This window comes from Gavia stellata, chromosome 22, assembly GCF_030936135.1.
Source record: "Gavia stellata isolate bGavSte3 chromosome 22, bGavSte3.hap2, whole genome shotgun sequence".
NCBI classification, from domain to species: domain Eukaryota; kingdom Metazoa; phylum Chordata; class Aves; order Gaviiformes; family Gaviidae; genus Gavia; species Gavia stellata.
The window spans coordinates 11373558-11399627 of record NC_082615.1 but is presented as its reverse complement, the minus strand read 5'-3'; the positions used below and the strand labels follow the sequence as shown (position 1 = coordinate 11399627).

The window sequence follows — 26070 nt, the reverse complement described above, 5'->3', positions numbered from 1 at the left end:
CTGTGTACTGTGCCATTCACTAATTCCTCATTACTAGACTTCTGCCTGCATTAGTACTTCCTGCCCGATATGCCTGAAGCTCCCAATCTAAGTATTTTTAAAGCACCTCCTAGTCAAACCCCACACAAAGACTTACACTTGAACAGGAAGTACATTACACCCAGGAATCCTACCTTCAAATAGATGATTCCAGCAAGGGATTCATGGTATTTCTAACCAAGAATAGACCTGAGAAATCGTAAGTCAGCTATGGTATCACAGTCTTCATAATGAAGTTAGATGTGAAAGTTTCTCCCCCCCTTAAATTACTGCCACAGTCTAGCAATTGCGACAATTTCACTGAAGTTTGGACTTGGAATTCTGAAGGTGGAATGAATTATCTAGGATAATATACACGTTCTTAAAAGGTCAAATTTATCACTTTACAGGTAACTTAGACATAGGTCTGCTATAAAATTACAACTTGAGTCAACTTGAAGCTACACTGGAAGAGATTAAGCCTGAATTTCTGCAGAAATTGGCAATAATGTGTTCAGCAGCAGCTTTTAGCCACATATCAAGAAGTCTGACAGGATCTGGATTTCTCTACTCCTGCTGTAAACTTCTAGTTAAAATAAAAAAAAACACACAAAAGTTACTCAAATAAAAATGTCTTTTTGCACATCACTGTAACATAAGCTGCTTGAGGTTGTCGTGAAGGATGGTATCCTTAACATCACGGAAAACTAGCCGTATGTTTTCTGTGTTAATAGCAGTGGTGAAGTGGTGGTAGAGGGGCTTCTGCTGCTGGTCCCGGCGTTTAGTACGAAAACAATCCACCAGGAATTTTTGGACATCTGTTAAGCAGTGGGGATCTCCTTCAAACTCTGGAAAATAGTCTTTGATGCTCACTTTTTGTACTTTTTCCTCAAGCAAGTCCGTCTTATTTAAAAAGAGAATGATTGAGACGTTGCTGAAAACCCGGTTATTGACTATTGTTTCAAAAATGTTCAGGGATTCCGTAAGGCGATTCGTTTGCCGATCCTCCATAAGCACTTGGTCAAATTCACTTGAGGAGACAAGGAAGAGTATTGATGTGACACTGTCGAAGCATTCAAACCAACGTTTCCGTTCTGACCTTTGGCCACCTACATCAACCATTTTGAAAGGAACATTTTTTATTTCAAAGTCGTACTCATGAATCCCTTTCGTGGGTCTTCGTGCCAGCAGTATATCTTGCTGTGAGGGAAGATAATCCTAAAAAAAAAAAAATAAAGGAGAGTTTGCCAATTAGGATACAAGTCACAGGCATGGTGATCACAGCTGACTTGCAATCGAGAGAGAAGCTTGCAGAGGAACAGCACAATGTTTTGAATAAACATACACATCTATGCATATTTATATGCTAACACTGAAGCATTTTGGAAAGATCTAGAGTCCAAAGCAGAAAACACGCCCAATATTAAATCAAATCATGTACCCCAGCGAACTGAAGCTTTCCATTTGCCACATGACAAGGATCCATAAACAACCTGAGAGGTGTACTATCAATTCCTCACGCCAGTTTCCCTCATTCTGGATTACTTCACGCTTCATTCATCCTCTTCCCACAAAGCCAGGAAACACACTGCCTGCCAACACTGCAATGCAGCAAATGGGGTCTAAAACAGGTTTCTCAAATCAGTAACCACAGTAGTATCCCATTCTAACTGCGGGTACTCAGTTTCTCCCATGTTCTTGTACATACTGCACGAATGCTTCTAGAAAGAAGAGCTGTTCCACTAAGTCATTTTTAAGGCAATCAATTATGCCAGAAAAGCAAAACCTAAGCAACTTACTGTGTTTGTGCCATTAATCTTTTGCATCCAGCTGTAGCAGTCCAAAAAGTCACTTCTATTCGCTGTGTGCCATACCTGTGAGCTCACACAGCCTGATTTTGTCCAAAACATACCATGAAATCAGTAGAATAGGAGAAGAAACAGGCAGCTGAAGACAGCAGCCTCTTCCCAGTAGTACAGCCTAGGAGGGCACCCGAGACAGCTGTACCCTGAAGTTCTCCAGCCTGCCTTTTCCCCCAGAATTAAATACGCAGGATAAGTGAGTTTTTTACTCATTTTTTGACTGTTACATGAACAGTCATCAACAGATGCAGATGCTAACAGGAATTCTTATTAGTCAGCTTTCGACAGCATGAAACTCAAGACTCATATTGGGGATTCCTTCATTCTTAGAATTACACTTTTGTGTATGGTCCAAGTCTTTCTGCTGTTTCAACAGTGCATCTATAAGGGACAGCTGGCTGACGCTGAAGTTTAAACAACTGGACAAAGCTTATGGAAACTCTTCCTTACATTTTTCCAGCATTTCTCTCAACTCTTCTCACAAGAGTGATTTAGGTTTCAGAGTTGGAATTTTAGTCTCCTCTTCATGAATGATCTATGATCCTCCTTTGACAGTACCAGTTGCCAGACTTGGAGCTTTTATAAAGATGTATAAGATCATGGTCCAGAAAGTCTGATTCAACTAGTAAGCTGGGGCAGGGGGCACAAACACCCAACTACATGGCAATTCAAATACTGGTATTCCAAGTTTAAGGCAGCTGGGCAAATTTGATCCACAGCCTTTAAGAAAGCAATTTTAAAAATCATGAAGTGAGCATAACTTTCCAAAACCTCAAGGATCACTTTGCTTTACTATCTAAGCTCAAAAGTGAAACTAAACAGAGAGAGACTGTTTTGTTTGAACTCCCGGGTTTCTTTACTTGAGCTGCCCATGACTAAGGCACTGATTTTTATCATGGCACGAATTACAAAGCAGCTCTCTGAAGCACAGGCTCCCCACTCTGCACTTTTTGCTGTAGTACTATTACACATCCAAAGCCTGCACCACCTAAATCTGCAGGAGGTTTGAACTGCTAAAGCAGGACTGTGTTCTCTCCAAACTGAGCAATAGACATGTGCTGCTACCCCCTTGTCTGATTAAAGGAAGCAACTTGAAAGGGTAGTAAGATTTTTCTCTTTATTTGTTACATTTATCTTGGGTTTTTTTTCTACCAAAAATTGTTAGAGTGGGAGACCACTCAGAGGAATAGAGCAATGACTGCATCAAATGTCACTGGGCACATGTGAAGGGATTTTGAGTAACGTCAGCTGATAACATTTAGGCAAGAGAATGTCACAGGTTCGACACTTATTCCATCTTTCAAACAGGAACATATAATCTGTTACTCAGGAAGTTAGTCTCAAGTTCTCAGAACAAAACCAGAAAGTCTCAGGAAGGCTCAGGAGTGATTGAAATTATTGAAGTAAATAAGAAAATAAAATAAATTAATATAATAGGCAAAGCCATATATACCTTCAATATTGAAACAAAAGCACAAAGCAAACTCTTCTGGGAGTTGGCCCGTAATGTTTATTTAGTAAAGCTTTTAAGAACAAGGAGCTTATCCCTAGAATTCCTGACAAATTACCTCTTGAGTATTATTAGTCATTTAAAATTCCTTCCACACTTGCAACCACAAATAAAATAATTTCAAGTGCTTTCAAATTCTACATGCACAGAAGACCTACCATGTTTTATACCAGATAATGGCTACTCTGATGCAACCGTCTGCAAATGAGTGCAGTGGAAGTCAAGTGCTTGGTATACAGCCATCATTTGGCTACAGGAAACAAAATACAACTCCTAAGAAATCTCCCAGTACATTAGTTATCTTTTTGAAGGATGATTGTGTTTTCTCCCTCATGCCCAGATCCTTGGGATACTAGCAGCTTGCCACTGTAGCAATTCTGAACTACCCCCTCTCTCACTGTTGATCCCATTCTCTGTATCTGAAGACTGCAGCATTAGGTGAGTATTTTCCTTGGACGGCACTGAGTATTATTTTCGAAGTCCTTTCAACGTGTCGCCATTGTCAATCGGTACTTTGCCTGCAAGCATCCCCAAGCACGCTCTCCTTTTCTACACTTCGCCCAACCTTCCATGTTGACTGTTTTCTTTTTCACCTTCTTCCATTTTTGGTTTTGGTTTTGTTTGTGGGTGGTTTTTTTTGAGGGGGAGAGGTTTCTTGTTTTATTTTCTGTGCAGCTCTTCCCAAGGATGCATATTGATATTGACTCAGAACATGTGCTTTCTTTCTGAATTATCTCCTTCCTCAAATTCACTACAGTCTGTTTTCTTCTAAAGGACTTCCTTTGGTTATCAGGTAGCTCTTTCGGCTATCACATCACTGTTTGCCTAGTTAAAATTAGAATTTAAGGCATGAATAAGATCCAATCACAACATAGAAAGCAGTGTCTCTCTCTGAGATATTTTGAATACACATAGTCTGCACTGGCAGTCGAAATAACAACAAACAGTTCCAAGGAATCCAGCTGATCCCACGTATATATGCCAGCCAACTACTCTTATTTTGATGATCTGATTAAATCTGAACATTAAGTTATTTTTCCCTACATGCTCTTATCATCAGCTCCCTTTCAGTAAGAGGCACATGAATCACAGGTCTATCTGTTTATAGGCAATTTAGTTGCAGGCCAGCCCAGTTGTATCAGATAATAGATAAGAACAGTAAAATACTTATATTAATACAGTTTGGGGAAATAATCATTAGACAAATCTTGCATATATATAAGAATAAACCAGAAGAACCTATCAAATCTTTCACTCAGTAACAAAACTTAGGTCTTTGTGGAAAAAGTGCTAGCTAACATTTTCTGTGTTTCAATGTTGAACAGTCCCTCTGTATCTCATCACCATTTGGTCTATCTTTAAACCGGAAAAGCTGTAATTCAGAGATCAGCATTCCCACAGCAACATCAGACCTACAATAAGTGTGTGTGTGTGTGTATATAAAAAAAATATAAAAAAACCCTAGTGACTTCAAGTTTCATGCTTTAATCAAAAAATGGACCGAGGTTTCTAAATGAAGAACTTTGAAAAGAAGCTGCAAAAATCTTTACCCAAATATCCGCAAACGTGTGTGGCAGAGAAAAAAAAAAAACAAACCGAAATTAAAGTCACATTGGATTCAAAGACCATGAGAAATCCACCATTAGCAGAAAGTTTAGCAGTTCATTAAAATGAATGCAGTTCTCATACTGCCTTATAACTCAAGACCAAATCAAAATTCAGAAAGCGAGTGCTGGAGTTCTCAAGCAAGATATCTGTGAAGCGTGTGCATTCTGCAAGATGATCACCAGTGCTCTAGTTAGAAAAATGACAATTCAAAGCAGAAAAATAGTCTGACTTAAAATTAAATTTTTATCTTTTAAAGAAAAAAAGAAAAATGAAATTAAGCATAAGTTAACAGGATTCAATTTAAGTGGTTTGGATTCCTTCATCATTTGTTAGCCATCAGCTGGAAATGACCATGAAGAAACTGCCTCCCCACTGAGTTCAAGCTAGCATCCCATTTGAAAAGCCATTTTTCCACATGCCATTTCTGCAATACACGACTAATGAGTATCAGCATACAACTTCATTATTCAAGCAGTAACCAACATTTCTATCAAAAAGTATTCTATAGAAAAGTTTCAGCTTTTTCCCCAGAGAAAACAGATTTTATTCTGTACCAAGTTTGTTTATTTTGAAGTAGATACTACAGAAAGGTACCACTGACCTGTGCACTGATTTAACTTAGTGTTCCTAACTGGATATGTAAAAACAAAAGCAACCATTTTTGGATATCAATTAGTGTTGAAGTGCTACTTTAACAGTCTTCCAACTGGATAAGCATTTCTAACTTGTTTTTTGTTCAATTTCTGCAGAAGTTTTATCTCCAGAAAGTCTCTTAGCCCTTATATTGCCCTGTGGTTTTGACATGTCAGTGATGAACTACTGAGATAATGGAACAGTCAAAGTTAACCAAAGATAAAGTTATTTGAGTAGACACTAACTACATTTCATCTTTTTAAAACCCAGAAATCACAAAGACTACTTAAAACTCAAGACTGAAAAAAAAAAACCAAACTTACTTGTTCTCCAAGTTTATCCAAGTTGTCCAAGAAATACTTTACAGATTCCCCCTAAAACAAAGCAAATGGTTATTTAAATAAGTGGCACACTTGATCCCAGTAGTTTACATTATGAAGTCCAGTTAATTTACTGAAATCTAGATTTAAGTGTTGTAAGTTTTAATCAGTACCATTTTTTAAAGCAGCTATCCTAAGAACACAGCTGATGTTTTAGTTTTAGACCAGTTAATATTTAAGCTTAAAAGCACAGGTAGGCACATTTACAATAGTTACATTCTTTCCAAGTTTAGAATTGCTAAATAAATCCCACAGTGTTATCCACAGGGAGTATCCACAAAGCAACCACACCTTCATTACGACAAGATACATTCAATTCTTCTAACCCTTTGAAGAGTCTGCACATACAGGCATTCAGGTACAGGGATTAATCACTGGAGATAAATTAATTTATAACTGCATTGCCATATGATCCCATTCATACAGGTACTTCTCCTGAGCACAGCGAATGACTAGCAGAATAGAGGATGAGAAACCACAACAGATGAAGCATTTTACTTAAAGTTTCCTATCAGAGACCAGGTTGGACAGGAAGTCCTTACTGTGGGATTAACGAACAGAACTCCGCGCTGCCATACTGCATGATATCATAGCTACTATACATGTTCTCTTCCACAGTCAAGCCACCACTGCCCTTGAAAATAGTAACTGCAGTTTTTAATTCCTCCAGTAATGTGGAATGAAAGGTTTTTTATTGTAAGCCTGAACTACTGTCAACTCTCCAGAACTCCATTAGGGTGCTGGGATTATGGAAGAACTCTTACAAGGATGCTGCAGAACCCGAATTCACTTGCACTGGTAATGCACTGATTGAATTTATTGCAAAGGAAAGTAGTACCTTTTTAGGATTCTCAGCATCATGACAGAAGCATGCTTCCTTTTGAAAGTTCTTGATTACCAATCTGTAACTTATTTACTTTATAGTAAATACGGAAAAGAAACCATCTGTGCTTTCACTTTGCAGATGGAAGAGCAAGAATTCTGACTAAATTTTCTTGATGAGAAATTCATGAAGCATCCAAGGCTGGGGTGACTACATCTAAGCCAGGCAAGTGAATTAGGACAGGAGTTACACCCTGATAATGACTTCCCCTCACTTGAATTTGAACTCTGCAAACTTATCTAGGAAGAATATCAAACCTCAATATTAAACTGTGTCATCTAAGCAGCAGTAAATCCAGGTAGGGTAAATAACAGTTCAAAAAGGGTTCTGGCAGACACATAAGCCAGGTACCTTTGCAAGTTTTCCAGGTACTAAAAAAAGCTACGTAATACAAGTAGATACCACACCTTTAAGTGTGCAATTTGAACATCAACTTTTAATTAGGCAGGACTAGGACTCTGGTTGAAACATGCCTTGTGCTCAAAACACCTTCAGGGAAAGAGTCCAACACAGTTCTACCACCTTATTTTACCTACTATTTGGCTTAACGTTACAGATTTTCTCTAGGGTGACAAACTGCAGCAGTAACACCAACCATTTTAAAGCCTGGCGGCACACAGCACCAATTACTTGCAATGACAGCGGTATTTTACACCTACATGTTTTTCAGCAGTTCAGAAATCCATTCTAGCCTCAATCCTGTACAGAAAGTGTATGGGAAAGAGCATTCCTATTTCACAGAAAATAAAAATACACAACCTTGATGCATAAATCCATCAAGCTTCCCAAGCAGGAGTAACAGGATCAGAATTCAGGCCTTCCAAGTACTAAGACCGCTGTCTGTAGCTGAATGTTAAAATAAAGTTGAAGGTCAGACAATTTATTTTTTAAGATCCTCGTAGGAGCTGGCACCCCTCCCTCCCACTCAGGACTACGTACAAATCAGCCAAATTTCAAACTCATTAAGTGGAGGTATTTATTCTAGAATACTTGGGCCTCAGTGGCTGTAAGTATGCATGTGTGTGTGTGTGCATGCATACATATATTTTTATCTTAGACAGCTCTTTTTTATACTACTTATGGCAATGCCTACTCCCTAAAGCAGCATTAACACCGCAGTACTGGAATGCATGAGTTACTACCTCTCCTTTAAGTCATGGGGCTTACTGCTACTGCAACAGATTGAACAGTTGGAGAAAACAAGTAAGCCACAGCTTGTAAAGGTCACAAAACATCCCCAGAAGCAGCTTCCCAAAAGAGGGGATTTCCTGAAAACATGAATGCAAAATATATCGGCCTGCAGCACTAGCAATGCTCTAGAACCGCACATCCAACAGTAAAGCAACTGCCAGAAAGCATGCCGAGAAGACTGCTTAGCTTTCTAGGTTGTCACGTATCAAAGTCAATAGCAGACAAATATCAAGGTGGCCATTCTAAAACTCAAGAGATTAAACTATAAAAGCAATCAGTTACAAGCATAATATAGTTAATAAAGCAGTGACATACCACTATCCCTCCTCCACATCTTCAGATCAGTCACTAGGTTCTTCCCTTATGAAAATCTATTCAGGCAACTAATAGGACACACCAAGCAAGTGCTATCAACATGACTCAACTCTGTATTTAAGGATAAAAGTTGGTCAATCATTGGCTTTTATCAATTTGCATGGCATCAAGAACTTACAACAACTTCAAGTTGGTATTCTGTTCTTCCATCACATTCCAGACACCCCTTCATATCATACAGCTACAAACCAGTGCCTTGACTAGTGGTAATTTTCTATCTGACCTGGACATCTTCATATTAGCAGGCTAAGCTCTGCTAACTACAGATACTCTTAAACAGCAAACTACCATGACTAACAGATTGTTATCAGAATGCACTACTATAGAACTGAAGAGTTTTACCCATTTTAAACAAGCCTCAAAAAGGCGGCATTATAAAGCAACCAAGCAAGACTTCCGATCCTTTTCCAAAGGAGTGAACCTATGTATTTTATGCAATTACGAAGAGAAACCCACTGAAAAACCCACCACACACCAACCAAAGAAAGCCTTAACGCGAGCAATTGTTAAAACTGAGTAAGAAAATTATCTATTCACAACTCTGTACAACACAACTCCAAAGACAGCTCCTGTATTAGGCTACTTCTTCTTGATATTAGATATAGAACTAAATCTCATTCTGGAAGTCAATGACAGTGACTATATTTAAATGGCTGTATTCAACAGACAGTTGTTGCATTCTAAAACTTCCCTTTAGACAAACTGTAAACTCTCTGGTTTACCCAAGATGACTAGAAAAAAGAAACTGGGTTTCCCCGCTCTGCCCCACTAACTCCAGTGTGGCTCACCACGTCCAGCCCCGCCACGTGGCTGTTGCAGTAATCTGCTGCCATCATGCCACAAAGGAGCCACACCAAGGACAGAATCAATAGGAGACTGAGAAACTGCAGGATCTGTCCCCATTAAAAAAATCTATAGTTCTCCATTGCATTCCTGTTGTCTTCACATCAATGTAAGCACATATGATGGAAAGTCAAATTAAAGATCTAGTTAAAAAAATATAGTGATGTGAAGGTCTTAAATTAGTCACAGATGAACTTCGGGGTTTTATTAAATGCAGGTGAACCCTTTAAAGTCATTTTTACAGTTGAGCAGTTCTGAACTGAAAACTTCTGAAGTGTGGTTGAAGGTTACCAACGACCTGTTACACTGCAGGAACCATACCACTGAGCCTTACTTGTCCACAGCCTGCTTCCTTCTACACAACTTAAAGCACAGGCTCAAAGATGCCAGTAGAAGCAACAAAGTCAAACGCAGGCTTGAGCGCATTTCTCATATGCATGTTGGCATACTGCAATAAAGCAGACTTCTTGAACACACCCCAATACAACAGAATGAACAGCCTACACATTAGCTTCAAAGATCTTCCAGGGTTAGGAGACTGGACTTTTGCTCCTTTAATATAGGATTAAAATAAATCACATCAGAATCTTGGATTTTAAGCAATCACTTCAATTGCTTGTAGAAGATGTCCTTTTTTGTTCAGATGGAGTATACACATCTCAGCTGCAGCCCTTCAGCCTCCTCTTGATTCAGAAATGCATGTAAACCACAGGAAGTTGACTGTTAAATAACTTTATTCATAACTGTCAAGTATTCCATTTTCATAAAGGTTTGACTCAAAACAGCTTGTGTGCCTCCTGGAGTCTTGTGATCCTTACTGAAGAAAGTCAAGCCAAGTCATTTTATCATGAACATACAAGTGATTTACAAGAACACACAACTAAATCATATTCTTATCAAGGTACTTCATGTTACAACAACAGCTTCCCTTGCAACACTGCATTTATTTTAACTAGCCTTGCTCATGCCTGTACAATGAAATATCTCCAAGTTTTATGTAATGCACTCTTTCTACAAAGACAGGATTACAGCACATATCGGTCATTTACCTACAGGACAATAGTGTATTGCAGCTGCTCCTGTGGTCTTCTGAAGTTATCTTTTATAAACGAAACACGGCACAGAGAAAGATTACTGTCTAAAATGTTGCTAGTTAGTGCCTAAAGCAAAGTAACCACAAAAGTATTTTTGGGGAGGGAAAAAAAAAAAAGACTACATGAAATACACAACAGATGAACACATCTTTTAAACCCAGGAAGTGGCACCAATTTATTTGGTTTCCATGAAAACAATGTCAGCAATCTAAATATGATTTGTTGAAACCTTAGCATAGCCAAATGACTTTTTAGCTGTTCTGGGGGAACACAGACACTACATTTTTTCCAATAGCAATCACTTAAAAAGGAGAGAAAAAGCATCAAAAAAATATTTAGTCATCACAAGGTTTAAAGAAAGAAACGTACAATTTATCAAACCATCTACATTTGGCTGCGAGTTCAGTGGAACATACTGGACTGGCAAGACTTACTAAGTATCTGAAAGAGTAAGTCAGATATTTAAAGAAAACAGGAGATATAACTTAGTAACTCTAGATGAGAATTATGTGGACCACTAATTATTTTCTCTTCCTGACCTTACTTGAATTTATGGGAAAAGAAAAACAAAAGATTTCCTATTTTATTTAATAAAAAACCCACAAAAACACAAACAAACAAAAACAACAACAAAAAAAGCTTTTTTAAAAGCCTAGCTTAGAATAAGAACAGGTAACTACAATGTTTTTAGGCTGGCATGTACATGTCTAAATTGACATACAAACCAAACCATCCACAACATGGGAAAAGCAGCTTGAAGGAAGAAAGACGATGGAAGAATATCCAGAGCCTTAAAATTCTGCATCTTACAACACCCTAGTAATCCTTATAGCATAGACTTCATTATGTATAGGTTTTTTTTCTATTAGAGGCTTAATCCAGATAAATCCGCATCTAAGGATTTTGGCAAAGAATCCAGAGAAAAGAATCTCTAACCTTTATTTTCTTGACACCCCGCCCCAAGCTGATTCAAAGGACTGACTGCAAATCAATACTGCTGCTACTGAAGTTTCACCAGATGTCTTCTGAAATTTCAGTAATAAGCACAGAGATAATGAATGGCGAAATGTTTTAGACAAATCAATGCAGATTTCCTAGTGGGAAAGGTATTAGAGAGCACTACAACCTCCTCCACCCCCAAAATGAGGGATGTCCATAACATCACACAAAAGAGGCAGATGATCCAGATGATACATTTATGCTGCAAATGCACCTAGCCCTAATTAAATTATTGAGCTCAAATCCACAATTGTCTTGATTGTTAGACCAGCAGAAATTGAACCAAGTCTTATGTTGAGACATCGAATTGGTTCCGTTTCTTTTACTGGCCTCAGAGTTAGAGGAAAATAAAATATTCTTGGTTCCTTCACAGCTTTCAGGTTTCTACAAATTAACTTCTCTCACTGGCAACTCCTCCCAGTGCTTTCTAATGAGGATTACTCTTTCAAACATGCCCCAAGTCAACAGAATAGGACAAAACTTCTACACATTCATACCTGTAACTTGTTTATTCAAGGAACTAAATTTAAAAACCAGATACTTTCCTATCTTATAGCAGCAATTCAGCAACTTGCTTGGTATCTCCTAAGGTGAGAGGAAATAATTTGTTTCCCAGTTGCCGCTCCTGTGCTCTAATGCTTGATATAGTGCTCTCTTTTTAAGCAGCAATTATATTAGCAGTGTTTCAGGAGTTTACAATAAGCATATACAATAACTAGTTTTTAATAAGGGTGCTAAAGGTATTTAGGGAAAAGTGGTGAGGTAAGCAACAGTGTATTTATTTACCAAACTGCAAGTCTGGGTCAAAATAATCTGAGAGTGTGCTAACACAAAACACATTTCCTGGAAAGAAGTATGTTTCCTTTCTCTAAGTGTTAATTATGGCCAAAGTTATGTTAAAACCAGCATAAACTGGCACTCCCGCCAAAACAATGCAGTTCCCATTTATGCCCATACGAGCATTACTGCAGCCGTGTGCAGAGCAGCCAACTCTTAAACTAATCCCTCCCTCCCTCAGAAGGGAGGGCAAACTGCTTTAAAATGGCACTGCTGCCAGCAGAAGCATTAATGGACCAGCCCTCACAGGGCTAAAGCACAGAAACCTTATGTCAAAGGGCTAAAGCACAGATACTGTCTGTCAAGATCAGCCATTTCAGGATCTCCTAGCTTCTTTCTCTCCAGCTCAACCATTTGAATAGGCATTTAAATCTGATCTGCGCATTTTCAAAGATAAAATTTAAGTACATTGGGATTAACTGCCGCTTCTTTGTAAGACTGGAGAGTTTCTGACCCAGGCTACATTTGCTACAGGAGTACAAAACAAAACTGTTCTCCACCAATACACGTCACAAGTGCGTCACAGCTCATCCTACCTCCGAGAGCACTATCCTATTTCCTCTTTTCGGCGCTTCTTGCGTGCAGCTCAAGTTGTATTTGACTTTTTTCAAAGCAATCAGAACTGCATCACGCGGTGTAGAAGTGAAACCTGCCTTGCGTTCAGTCACACAAACTGAGTACCTGTGCTAAAAAAAGGAAAGGTTGAAGTCCTGACTCACAGAAGCAATCTTTTGTAAAATGTTTTGGTAACAGAGCAGAATTTGTATTCAGAAGAGCTGGATCACATTGGGCAGAGGGTGCTCAACAGCATGAAGCTACAAAAGCACCAAGAAAGGGAGGAGTCACACTAAGTTTATTTCATGACTGACATTTTAATCTTGCATAATGGCGTTAAAGAAAGGTGAAGGGGTTTAAGAAGGGGTTTAACCCAATAATATCCCTTTAATCTATTATCCCCTATTTACCATGTAATCCAATTAATCCATAATTCTCAAAATGTGGATAACAAATGGAGGAAGACACAGCATGCCAACCTGAGCTCTTGCACTACAACTAGCTGGCAGCATCTGCAAGCTGCTGGAAACCCAGGAGCATCTGCTACAGCTGCCATACCCAAGCAGTTGCGAGTGAAAGACAGGAGGTAAGCCAAGCCACACGCAAGTTAGTCTAGAACTAAACACTCCAAATAAGGCTCCAGTACCAGCTGTTTCTCCTTCTTGCACTGAATTCAGTTTTGCGCTACCCTTCAAAGTGCCTCATTCACTTACACAATTCAGACTCAGATTTTCTCCCATCAGTAGAGCATTTCCACTGTTTGAGATATAACATGCTATCCCAATTAACCAAATGAAGACATGCTCAAGCACTAAGCAAAACTTAATCCGCATGCTAGTATGCCACAGAGCAAACTGTTCCAGTTTTGAATTACTTTCTTAAGAGGCAAGATATCCAATTTTATTTTTCTTAGCTAGGTATCCCTCCCCTCTCCTGAAGAAGGGATGTAATTGCCAGATTCTTAACAGAACTTGCTTAAAAATACAAATATTCACTACAGCTTTTAGGCATGAAACAGCACTCCATTAAAGCCTACAGAACTACAATTTCTTCCACGCAAGGCACTCTGTTATTTTATTTCCAACTAATTCTGAAAGACTACTCGGAAACGAGGATGTGCCATATTCTATAAACAGCTGAGAATTTTAAGAAACTACGTGGCTTTGAGTTGTATGAAGCGATACTCCATTTGCACAACTCAAGAGTGAAACCCAAAGTCTGCTGAGACTCTTTCCCACAATTAAGAACCCCAGGAATACACAGCATTTATCCTGATGTCTCATTTTCCTCAGGATCACCAATGCTTCCAAATATGAAGCAAACTCAAGTCTACTGCAGCCCCTTCTAGAGATCAGAGCCAGGTTAGAAATGCAATAAATGCCACAGGGGACACAACACATGCAGAACCAGAACATCTAACGAAGATGCTTCTGTTTGCCAGAACCTGAACAGAAATTAATCCATGAAAGCAAATTAGGATATGCTGTCCACAAGATCGGGTGCACTTTCTTTAGTCAAAGATCTTTTTACTCCTTCCCCCAGTGAGTATTTACAATCCAAACTCCTCTTCCAGAAGGTTTACTTTAGGAAAGACACTAATACTTTGCAGAAGATTTTCAAATTTCATTGATGAAACAAATCTTCCAAGTCACAGCACATACGCAGACCTAGCAATCATACGAAAACATGCACTGACCAAGATGAAACAGCCACCTCCCAATTACTATTTACACTCTGGGAAGCATCTATATAAACTTCAGATGTTTTGCACACAAAACATACTGGACCCAGACTGTAAACATTTGCTTTTCTTTCAGTGCACTGACCCACTGGCTCCATGACTTCATGTGTTTGCAACTCAAACTGCATTTAATCTAACACTGAAGCAGTAGTGAGTCTGCAAATCTGCCATCCATCATTTAGAGCTTTACTTGCTTCCAAGTTGTACAAGACTGGCAAAGGCTCCCAAAAACATGACAAATATTTGGCATGTGGAAACATATCAGCACTAAAACTGGCCATACTGAACTTCAAGATGCTTGAAAAGCCCAGTATTGCATACTCTGTAAAATCACAGCATTTCAAAAGCACAACCCTAAACTAGATAGCAGTGCATGCACTGAAGTATCCCTAGGATTCAGTTTTAAAGTACATTGGGTTCCTATTTCAGTCTCATGAGAAATCCAGATGACCAAATGCTTTTTAGTTCCTTCCTCTGCCTCAATTAGCAGAATCCATTTAAATTAAGTTCTGGTATTTCTGTTTGCAAACAGTGACATACTGACAAGTATCAGTGACAATCTGACAAGATTCAGTGATAATCTACTATGGCTTGTGAAAGATCTACATCTATCATTAGATAAATGCTAGTGTTTTTAAAAATTAGTAAAAGCTGTGTCTAAAGCACTCAAAGTAACAGTAAAGCACACAAGACTCCCTAAACAGCAGCAATATCGAAGAGGCTGCAAACATTTCACATGTAGAATTTCATACTAGAAATTAACTAAAAATAGAAAAACTAGAAATTAATTACTATTACTAAAAATAGAAAAACTAGAAATTAATTACTAGAGCAACAATATAACTGTTTGCTAGTGAATACAGTTAAAGGTCCCAATACAATCCACATGTAAAATTTTAGTAGATCACCCTGCACTGAGTTTTACACGCTATTTTGTGTAGGTATTTTGAATTACAGATGGTGTCAGTGCACTGCGTTTCCTCGCCTGGAAATTTTGCATCCTCTTTATTCGGTCACCAGCAGGTGATCAAATACCGTCATGCCCAGTGAGAAGCGCTTCCAGGCAGTCTGCAGAGACTCCCATTGGTTTGTTTAAGATTATTTCTCCGGCGTCACTAAACAAAGGAAAAAGATACAGAAACTCATGTGTGATTACGCATTCCTGTACCTCTCATCCATAAAAAGAATTTGGGGTCTTTTCAGTTCCTTAGTTAAGTCACTGAAGAGGAGGATGATATTCCAGTTATTTTAACTGAGGAGACTATGAAGTACTGGAAAAACATTTAAAGCACAAATGACCATGACGGCGAAGTGTGCAGCACGGCACAGTGAACTAAGGGCTGCAGAAGTCAGCTCACTGCCTATTACAGTCCAAAAATTTTCTTCTCTGAAATAGCTGAAGTTGTCAGTTATTGTGATGAGAAAGAATTCAGGGTGTATTCTATATTTGAAATTCCTCAGCTTTTCCAGCTCTGTTACCTGATGTTAACTGTCAATGCAGACATGCAAGTGGAGAGGACACTGGAAATAACTTAGGACCTTCTTTAGCTGCTGACATAGTCTTAAACGTTTTCTTTATTCACCATTTAAAATTGACTCGTGAAACTACTTTGGTTGTAGAGTGTAAGGGCAAACTAAGGATTATTCAGAGATTTTTATTTGGATTAAATACACTTATTGTTTGAGGCTGCCGAGTTAACTAATATTGTGTTCTATGACACGTTTATTCACCCTTAAGATATCATAAACAAAGGCTTCATATTCCAGAGCAATACAAAATACCACTTGGTATCAGGTAGACTCCATCAGTACCATCAGTGATACAGCTCGCTGTTCTACGAAAAGGCAGGCACTGCACCTTCTGAACTTCTCAACTGATTTGTGGTAAATTTAGATATTTAAAAAAAAAAATGCCAGTAGACACAGTGCTGGTATGGAGATTATCTCGCTTTCTACGTGAAACACTAGTACAGTTATTCTATTGCTTTTCTTACGTAGTAAGGTCAGCTGCACTTATGTTTTCCCACATTTTCTTAAGCAACTTCCTCAGCTACCACAAGCTGAAGTTTCCTACCACTTTCCTAGTTCTGCATAAGAGGTACAGCATGAACTCAGAACATATAAATAGCATTTATCATCAACTGAAGTTTAGGTCAATAAAGACAGCCCAAACAGTCATCCAAATACAACCTGAGTGTAATATGTGCTCAGTGAGAGCAGACTTCACTAGCCTCTAAGGCTGAAGTCTTGTTACAGTAAGCTCAAATTAGGGAACAGCAGCATAAATCAACACTGCCCCTGGCATCACACCTTAATCCTGAAGGATCCCATATTTACATATGAAAAAGATCACTCCATATTCTTTGCCTCAGGTGTAAAATTAATTTCACCTATATAGATGGAAGATCACAGCTGCATTCATACCACATGTTTTGCCAGCATGGAGATTTGCTGACAGCTATGAATACTGGGACTTTGTAGTGTAGATTGGACTTATATTTAGTAAGTCATTTTCTAAATGCACAGAGAACGGTGTAGCCATTGCTACATTTAAATTCTGTGAAGTAATGAAATGAGACAGTGCTGCAAGTACTAACATGTAGTATCTTGCAGGTTAGTAGCCAGCAAGGAAATGGGCTCGAAATGAGTATTCGTACCAAGGTCTCACGTTACACTGTAAGCAGCAAAAGCTCATCTAACATTTGTGACAATTTAAAAGAATCTGCTGAGAACAGGTTCACGCATTCAAGATGCATTAGAGGCTGATAAAGTCTCTTCCTCTGCAGTCTTTAGAGGTTGTTGGCACGCACAGCATATTCAGAAGGGCACTTGTATTTTACCTTTATTTAATCAAGGCTCAGTTACGGAAATCCAAATTTTTGCAAAAAGTAGGTCACCTTTTAGTCTTCTGCAACAAAATGTTTAGGAAACTAAGGCACACAACGATCAACACGACACAGCTTGTTCAAGACAGTATGTATAAGAACACATTGCTCTGCTCCCACACTGTATTGTGAAAGTCTGCATCTTAAAAGCAGTGGTTCCCCATAAACAGGTACCTTGATCAAGTCTGAATTAAGAATTCCATCCTCAGAGGTTGCACTGAAACCACACAGAAAAGATACGCTTGTACAAGCTAAGTGTAGCACACAAGACTCCAAAAAGTTGCTAGCATTCTTGGTTGGAATACAACTCATCATCCTTCTGTCTGGCATGTGTGTGCTGGGATAACATGTCCACATCAAGACCACTCCTATTAAAAGACTTCTCAATCTAGAGCCACATCCGTGCTTAAAAATAACAGTAAGAAAAAAAATATAAAAAAGAAAAACAGTAACATTCAGAAAAAATTATGGCAAAGGTGTTCTTCAGTAAAATCAGACCAGCTTGCATTACAACATCAATTGGCAATGCAAGACCACTCCTCTCCAAACACTTCAATATTTTACGGCTAACAAGAAAAGTCAGCATGAAGGAAAGGAAGATGGTGGAGAGGGAAGAAGGCAGTCCCAGAAACAGCCTTTGAAGGCACAGTAACTCACAGGGGCTGAAACAGAAATCCTAATCCCAATTTGGAAAATGATTAAAAAAAAAATGGCACTTTGTGTCAAATTAGTATAAAACTTCACCTGAAGATCATTCAGCTCAACTAAAATATAACGGTCAATCCCTATTACCAAAGCATTAGTATACACATTGAAGGGTTTCTGGGCACAAACCAGGAATAAGGAAACTCAAACCTCCTTACTGTTTGACTCTAGCATTAAGCCCTACATGGAGCCTTATTAATACAAACTCAAAGCCAGCATTATCTTGTCATTGGGGCAGGAAAAACAGCAAATCCTCAAGAACTCCAAATCTTTTCTGAGGACTTGAATGACTAATTTTTAAGTATAAATTTGTAAAGCACTTTTCTTTCCATAGTTATAGCAACAATCTTTGATAAATCCTTTTCACATAAAGGCCAAAAGATGGCAAGTAGCTCTAACCTTTCCAAGGGCTTTAAGGAGTCATGCTCACTGTACACATGCCATCCTGTCATTTGATGTTTGGCAGACCTATTGATTGGGGAAAAGAAGGGAAAACAGTTTATATTTCAACACATACAAAGCAGCAGCTTTTTCGTTTTCCCCACAAAAATTTAAGCAACAGTCAGGGTAATTACAACATTGTATTTAAATAAAGTAACTCTGAATTATATGATTAGGTGCCCAAATAGTCAATGCATGTGTTTGCAGAAACGCTGGGTCTCATATCCGTAATGAAGAAGATTCTTCTACCAGTCTGAGAAACTTTCTACTGACAGTTTATGCACTCAAGCATGTCCCAACAGAATCACCACATTACATACTTCAATCAGAAACAGAGCAGGACAACTGAACACCCAATCCCAGAACCAAGAGTCGAGCTGGGAAAGGGAGCAGGGAAAGACATCTGTACCCCCCAACTTAGGGGTGTGGGGAGGTTGCAGAGAATTAATACTGAGAGGAATATCAACTCATTACAGAGGGCACAAGCTGTTGAAAGGCTTCTGAAATTCAGTGTCACAAGTATGGCATAGGTGCTTTTAATGAACCACAGATAAGATATTCGGTCTTTTTCCAGATTCTACACTTGTGACTTCAGAGAGACGCTGAAGTACTGACCTCACAACTGTTTTATCAGATGGGCATTCACACTTGAGAAAGACCTCAACATCTGGCAGCCTAGTCTGGCTTCAAACACCACTGACCTCCACACGATCGCTACTCTATAATCAAGCACACTTCAAGGACGTATTGCCTATGCACCTGAAAGAATGGTAAAATTTGCTAATATTTTGCAGTGGCCATTTGAGTACTCGTTACTTCCCGTAGAGCTAGTTTAATGTCCTTGTGTGTACGACAGCCCCACCAATACTCACAGATAGAACCCAGAAAAGCCCAACCAGAATAAGATAAAATACAACCTTCCAGTAAACTGAACAACGCTCTCCAAAAATACTACTCTGCAACAGAAAAATGCACAGAGAAGCTGCAGCAAAACTAGCAGTAGAACTTCAAACTGAACACGCCTTTTCCTGTCTTCTATAATCTGATCTAGCACTTGCAGACATGTCACAGAAGTAAACAGGATCCAGAGGTAAAAGCATATCCGATCATCCTTACTGTATCTTCTATGTCTGCAGTTCTATGCAAATGCAGACAGAATAAAGTGTCATCACTGACCCTATGCATTGCAGGTTCACGACGTAGAAAAAACAAACAACGTTCAGTGTAATTTGTAAGTAGGGCAAAATATCTATCTGAAGATCAACAATTGCTGGTACAAAACATCCAAACCCACCCAACAGTTATCTTTAACAAGAACAAGCCTTTAACACATTCAAAGCTTATCATGCATCTGAGCAACTTAGCTCTCATCCCACTTTTCCATTCTCAGAAGACTCCTGGAGACTACTTCAAAACGCTTCTCTGTTAATGACTCTTGCAGCAAATTCAAGAAATGCAAGTTCACAGCAAACGCGCTGAAGTGAAAGGCAGCGTACAACGGTACTCCTACTCTGAAGTGCTTTCCTCAGCGTTACTAGACACGCAGCACCAGCACTAGACACTCCTCAGCTGCCAGTGCCTCAAAGCAAATCCCAATGAGAACAGCAAACCTTTACCACCACTCGTGAATAGCTCACGAGTATAAATACAAAAGTGAGGAAATGTCTAGTTACATTGGTTTGCATGGTGTAGAATTAAGATAATGGGTGTGTTTATCCAAGCCACTTGAGGAGATTTTTACCAGAAATCAACTTGCAATGAGAAATCTGAAATGTTAATTAGATGTCAGAAAGCGTTAGGCTGATACAGACTAACTCCATAACTAATCCACATTAGCCATCTGACTAGAGCCTGTAGGAGAAATAGGCTTGGTAGATGAAGGAGAGAAAGCTTGAGGATGACCAGAATCCTATGTGTAAGTTACAGAAACTGACTAAGCAACAGAACCAAAAGAGTCTTTAGTTAACCGTGTTAGTGGAACTATCACCTGAATGACTTTGGTTTGTAATAAAATTTGAGGCATTATATTAACCACCTCAGATGTACTGAAATGGCATATTGTACTAAGCTGTAATTAGGTCTTTCCAGTTTTAAAGCACTACACAAGTGTGAACTAATGAATTTTCATGAATACTGTTGTTAGTGGCCAGAAGGCCCCTATTTTTATACCAAGGAAAATAAATCATATTGACTATCCCCATGACCACTTTTAAGTTAACAAAATGAGGAAGAACACTCCAGTGAACTAGACATGGAAATGCTGATTTCTAATTCCATTAAAATACAACCAAGTTCTGCTTTTCCCCCCTCTCATGCTGCTATAAAAAGACCACATTGTTTCTCTAGGCTCCTAGCATCATCTCTGGCATTGTAAGTGAAAGATGATGGAGAAAAACAAAAAAGCAAGAACAGCTCAATGATCTCTCACAAATGTACATATAACTAAGTTTTAACGATATACATGCAGAAATGTTAATCTTAAACCCTCTTTCTCTGTACTTCCTATCTGTCCAAGCTACAAATGGCATCTAGAACTACACACTCTTGCTTCCTTTCCTCCAGAATTTCTACGTAAATTTTGACATTTTTCACTCCCTATCCATCACTGCTCTGTTCTTCATTTGCTCACTTCTACCTTTGCCTCAAAGTGTCCTGTTCCCATGATAAACAATACTTTCCCAGCATTCCTGCCTGCCCTCTCTTAATATGAACCATGTTTTTCAGTGCAGTGTCAAACTCGGTCCAGTGAAAAAAGTTAAACTCATTCAACAGTCTGAAAAGAAGTTAGAGCACACAAAGTCAAATAACACTCTTCTACCATGCTCAGTCCCAGCATTTTACACTTTTTTTAAATGCCACTTTTCCCTCTCTCCTACTCATCTAATGATTGCCGGTATCTCTCCTTTCATTACATTTTTTTTGCCACAAGCAGTTGAACTGGAAGTAGAACAGTATTTTTCTCTTATCCCCCATTCTACAATGCTAACAATTTTCAGTCCTGAATCCTTACTTCAAGAGCCACTACTCAACAAAACTGAACTGTCTATGTCTCTTTCAACTTCCCCCTGCTCTGCCTCCTGACTCGGGTACGCCTGTCACTCCCTCCTTAACCATTTGTGTCTTCTTCCATATTGCAGCACACATCTAAACTCTCTGAACACTCTTCTACAAAGTCTGTCAGCAGGTATGGCAAAAATACATACTGCTTTCAGGAGTCTTCTGCCATTCTGCCACCCACATGGAGCTCTGTCATAACCTAAGCTGGAAGCTTACTGGGGTAAAACCGAGACTTCACGCTTGGCCAGCACTGATCACACTGCTTGCACTCAATACAATGACATCATTCAGCTTTTTTTTTTTTTCATGTTTATAACTTGGCATAAATATCTCAGACTGAGATATTGAAAGGATTTAGGAAATAACGCAATGTAAGTATAAATAAAGCAGTTACCTTACTTTCAAAAACTAGTATTAGGCCAGTACTCAAGTATTAAGAGCACTTAAAAAACATTCTTGAGTTCTACCTAAAACACAACATGATCCATCCATATTTTTGCAGAGAACATTATACAGATTTAGGGATTTCCAAAAGAAAGCAATAGGGTTTTTTTCTGTCAGATTCAGACGAACACATTCTTTAAATCCTACTCAAAGTGAAACTCCGCACATGCTTCAGTTATGGAAAGAACCTACTTCTCAGAGACTCAAGAGGACAGAATAGTAATAGCTCCCTTTTGCTTTGCTACTTAGCCTGAAGTCACTAAACATGCCTAATCAACGACAAAACAATTTTACTCAACGGCTTTTAAAACACATCACTCCAGCACAGCAATTACGTCACTAGAAGTCACATCTGCACCAGAAAAGGATCCTGATTACAGCACAGCGATTACACTTTTATAATCACTTCGAAGGCAAAATGCAAGGAGCAACAGGTCTCATTAGAAACATATTTACATAGCTCAGAACTAGGCTGGGCAGGTGATAGGCTACTGGAGCACCTGCCCATTCTGCAATCTCTAGAAGACATTCCTTGATCAGGGCAATACATATTTACAGAGTATTTACACAACCTATTTAAGTCAGAGTATGATTACACAACCATTCATAATAGCTCAACAGGAGACATCATCAGCTATTGTTCAGATTTACACTAACACAAAGGTTATTTTTAAGACATAAAAACACAAAGCCACTTAGGTTTAAGAGACCTGCAAGAACAGATTTAATCTATTTTAAGGTTCTCAACCCCCACCCCCACAAAGCCCTATGCCACTGGCATTTACTACACAAGTCTATGAACCAATAAACAGCAAATTTAACAAATTCTTCATTTCCTTTTGCGGCATTTGCATGGAAATAGAGCGAAGGGACTTTAGCTGTCACAGACAGTTAAAGCTCCAGCTCGAGAATCAAGACATGTTTCTTTCTCCTTTCCAATCCCACTACTGAACTGTATACCCCATCTCAACCCCACTATTAAATTGTATACTCCATCTTCAGCTGAGAAGAAAAATCTCATTACATGAGTATTAACACAGACATTCAAAATTAAACAGGAAGTACACAGAGGGAATGTTTGCTAGATTGCTCAAATTGGAATAGAGAAGGGAGTGGTTTTTAAATTCTTCTCATTAACCCATGCATATCTTTTCTTAAAAAGCACATTACTATTAAGTCTTCCTTTATTGCTTCCTTTTTCGTTTTGGTTTGTTTTTTTTAAGTCGATGCACTAGTTAACAAAGGGTGGAAATAATCATATAGTAAAAACACTACACAGGTACTAGCTTTGTTACAAAACATAAAAGCCCTCTATACCTCAGCTTTCTCACATATGAAATGAGGACAATTATATCAGAAGCTCTTTATTGTTCTTGTTTTTTAAAAAAAAAGGGGGGGTGCTAAATGCATCTGTTCGCAATACCACAGTGTAACAGTCTACCATTCAAAAATGCTTAAGATCCACGAGGAGGCCGCTTGATCAGTGTTTTACAGAAAAGCAACAGAGGAACAAGAAGCATATGCACTCAGTTAAAAACACTGAAACACAAATCTTACCAGCTGGAATTCTCTGCGCCTGTCATACGCGTGCTGGATACCACTATCCGCCCATAGAGCTCTTATGGCTGGAAGGTACTGTAAAAAAACTGCTGTCTCCACCATGCCTTGCACCACCGTCACTGACCGAGTATCAAAAGCCATCATCGTATCTCCATTACTCTGGTTAGCGGGATCTCCCCAAGGGATATGAAGTTTCTCTCTGGCATCTACGAGGACTCTCACACCTTTAACAACATGAAAGAGCATTGCAATTAGAGTTTCTCAGCATCTACTATTTCACTAGCCTACAAATCTGCGAAGATTCAAACAATGCACTTACTCTGTACAGTCAAAGCTCAATGGGACTATCCACCCAGTAGGAAATTAGAAAGCTTCTGAAAAATTTTCAGGTAATACCAAAACTCAGATATTTGCTTTCAGAAAAACATGGTCAGGATCAACAGTATAATATCCACAGCACAAGTTTAACTCTTGAAAAAGTGCCATTTTTAATTACTAAATCCCCAATCTGTGCTACCAAGCAAACTCTTTTGCCTGGCACGAATACAAGACAAAAAAAGTATGTTTAAAAGCTTATTTCAGAATATGTTAAACAATCTGATGGTTTATTTTAAGGTTCCCTAGTCTTTGTATGCTTATGAACTTGGTGTCTACTTATACAAAATTATAGAGAGTTCAGTGCTTTTAACATTTTCAGAGATATGAAGACAGTATTTACCAAAATCATAGCACTTTTTAGAAAGTATGTTTTTACTGGTTAAGTGCAGAAGGAGTTGCATTACCTAAAGACTTCCCCGCACTTTTTTTGTTGTTCTTGTTTCGGTAAATATTCTTTAGGAGAAACAGAGTATTTTAAACTTCTCTTATAAAGGACTTAAAAAAACCCAAAACGTTGTGCTCACACTGATAAGAGAAATACAGGGAAATGAATTCTAGTACTAAATTTACTGATGAAAAAAATAAAAATAAAAAAGAAAATTCCAGAAAGAATAAGCAACTGTAAAGACATAGGGAAAGGTATAAGGAAATTAAGATGTAGTAACAAACGACTGTATAATAACATACTTGTTCAATGCCAAAGTATTTTTTCAAGCTTCATTCTCTTTCCGTAATTTTTCTGTCAAAAGCAATGACTGCAGGAAAGCAGCCTCCCAAAAAGACCTGCAGTTCCTACGTGTATACTTCCACAGAGTAGGAAGTACCTTACTTTATTAATAGACCATAACCTGGTCAACATACATGCTTGTTATTTCTACTGCCTTGCTATTTATAGTTTTTCCAGGCTTGATTTGTAAACAGTTTTGTAAAACAATTCTCTTCAAGAGTCATTGGACCTCAACCCCCTTCAAGAGCGGGGCTGAGGTCTGACAACGCTTTGCTGTTTCGAGAAACTAAGCTAAGACTTTGTCCAACTATTACACAGTCCAAACCGAAAATCTGATGAGGGATTTAGGTAAGAGAGAGAAAATAAGTAAGGACGACCAATTAAGTAAGGATGACAGCAGTGAAATCAAGAGCCTGCTCCTAAACCATGTGTGGCGGTTTTGGCAATGCATCTATGAAGTGGCTCTGCATGCGGGTTTCTGTTAATTGATGTGTCAGCCTAGTTTCCAACACGATGGCAACGTTTCTTCCACTGAAGCGAAACGCAGACAGTGCTTCCTGCTCGGGCACTGGACACGTCTCATCCTCACGCACTTTCAGGTGCATCTCTCCCCCATCCATTACCGCTCATTACTGCGATGGCATTACCAGGAAATGGCAAAGCTCTGGACCTTACGGACCGAAACCGCTGCTCCCACGGCAGGAGCTGAAGCCGCCCTCCGCAGCACGGCGGGCCGCACCCGGGCCAGCGCCCGCCGCGGGGGACGCCCCGTCACGGCAGGGGTGACATCCCGCGGGCCCGGAGCGGGGCTGCTCCCCGGCCGCTGACGCCGGCAGCGCGGGGCCGCTCGTCCTCGGCAGGAGGAAGGCTGAGGCGCCCGAAACGAAGGCGCCGACCGTGCGGGAGGACGCAGCGACCCCGTGGCTCTCACCGGCCCGAGGGACACCCCGCTCCCGCCCTCAGGGCGCTACCCCCACCCCCCCCGGCCGGGCCGGGCCCCCGCAGGCCGCCGGCCCGGTGCCTCGCGGGGCGGGCCGGCCCCGCCGCCGCCGCTCACCCACCCTTGATCACGTTGCTGTAGATAGTGGCGCGGAACTCCTCGCGGGCCGCTCGGTCCCAGTCCTGCCCGTGGATGATCCGCATCTGCTTGAGGAAGGTGGACTTGCCGCTCTCGCCCGCGCCCAGCAGCAGGATCTTGACGAGGCGCTTCACGTACGTCTTCTCGCGGTTGAGGCACTTGTCGATCTCCTTGGACTTGCGCTGCTGCTCGGCCTCGCCGCTAGTGAGCAGGCAGCCGGGGAAGCAGCCCGACAGCACGGAGCGCGACGGCAGGAAGTCCGCCAT

At 39.7% G+C, this 26070-nt stretch overlaps 1 protein-coding gene across 1 annotated transcript; it reads right to left on the bottom strand.

Moving 5' to 3' along the window:
* Positions 1–26070, bottom strand: GNA13 (G protein subunit alpha 13). Its single transcript, XM_059828107.1, has 4 exons — positions 25788–26070; positions 23619–23845; positions 5955–6005; positions 1–1236 (listed from the first exon to the last, which is right to left on the bottom strand). Exons 1-4 carry the CDS (start codon positions 26068–26070, stop codon positions 664–666), a joined length of 1134 nt encoding a protein of 377 aa, XP_059684090.1. The 3' UTR covers positions 1–663.

What these genes read in the sequence shown, in the direction of transcription:
- GNA13 (XM_059828107.1), bottom strand. Translation starts at nt 26,070, where the DNA reads ATGGCGGACTTCCTGCCGTCGCGCTCCGTGCTGTCGGGCTGCTTCCCC. An exon ending in GGCGCAGAGAATTCCAGCTG is followed by an intron (nt 6,006 to 23,618) that starts GTAAGATTTGTG and finishes GCTTTGTTTTAG; the next exon opens with GGGGAATCTGTAAAGTATTT. An exon ending in TGGATAAACTTGGAGAACAA is followed by an intron (nt 1,237 to 5,954) that starts GTAAGTTTGGTT and finishes TTTTTTTTTTAG; the next exon opens with GATTATCTTCCCTCACAGCA.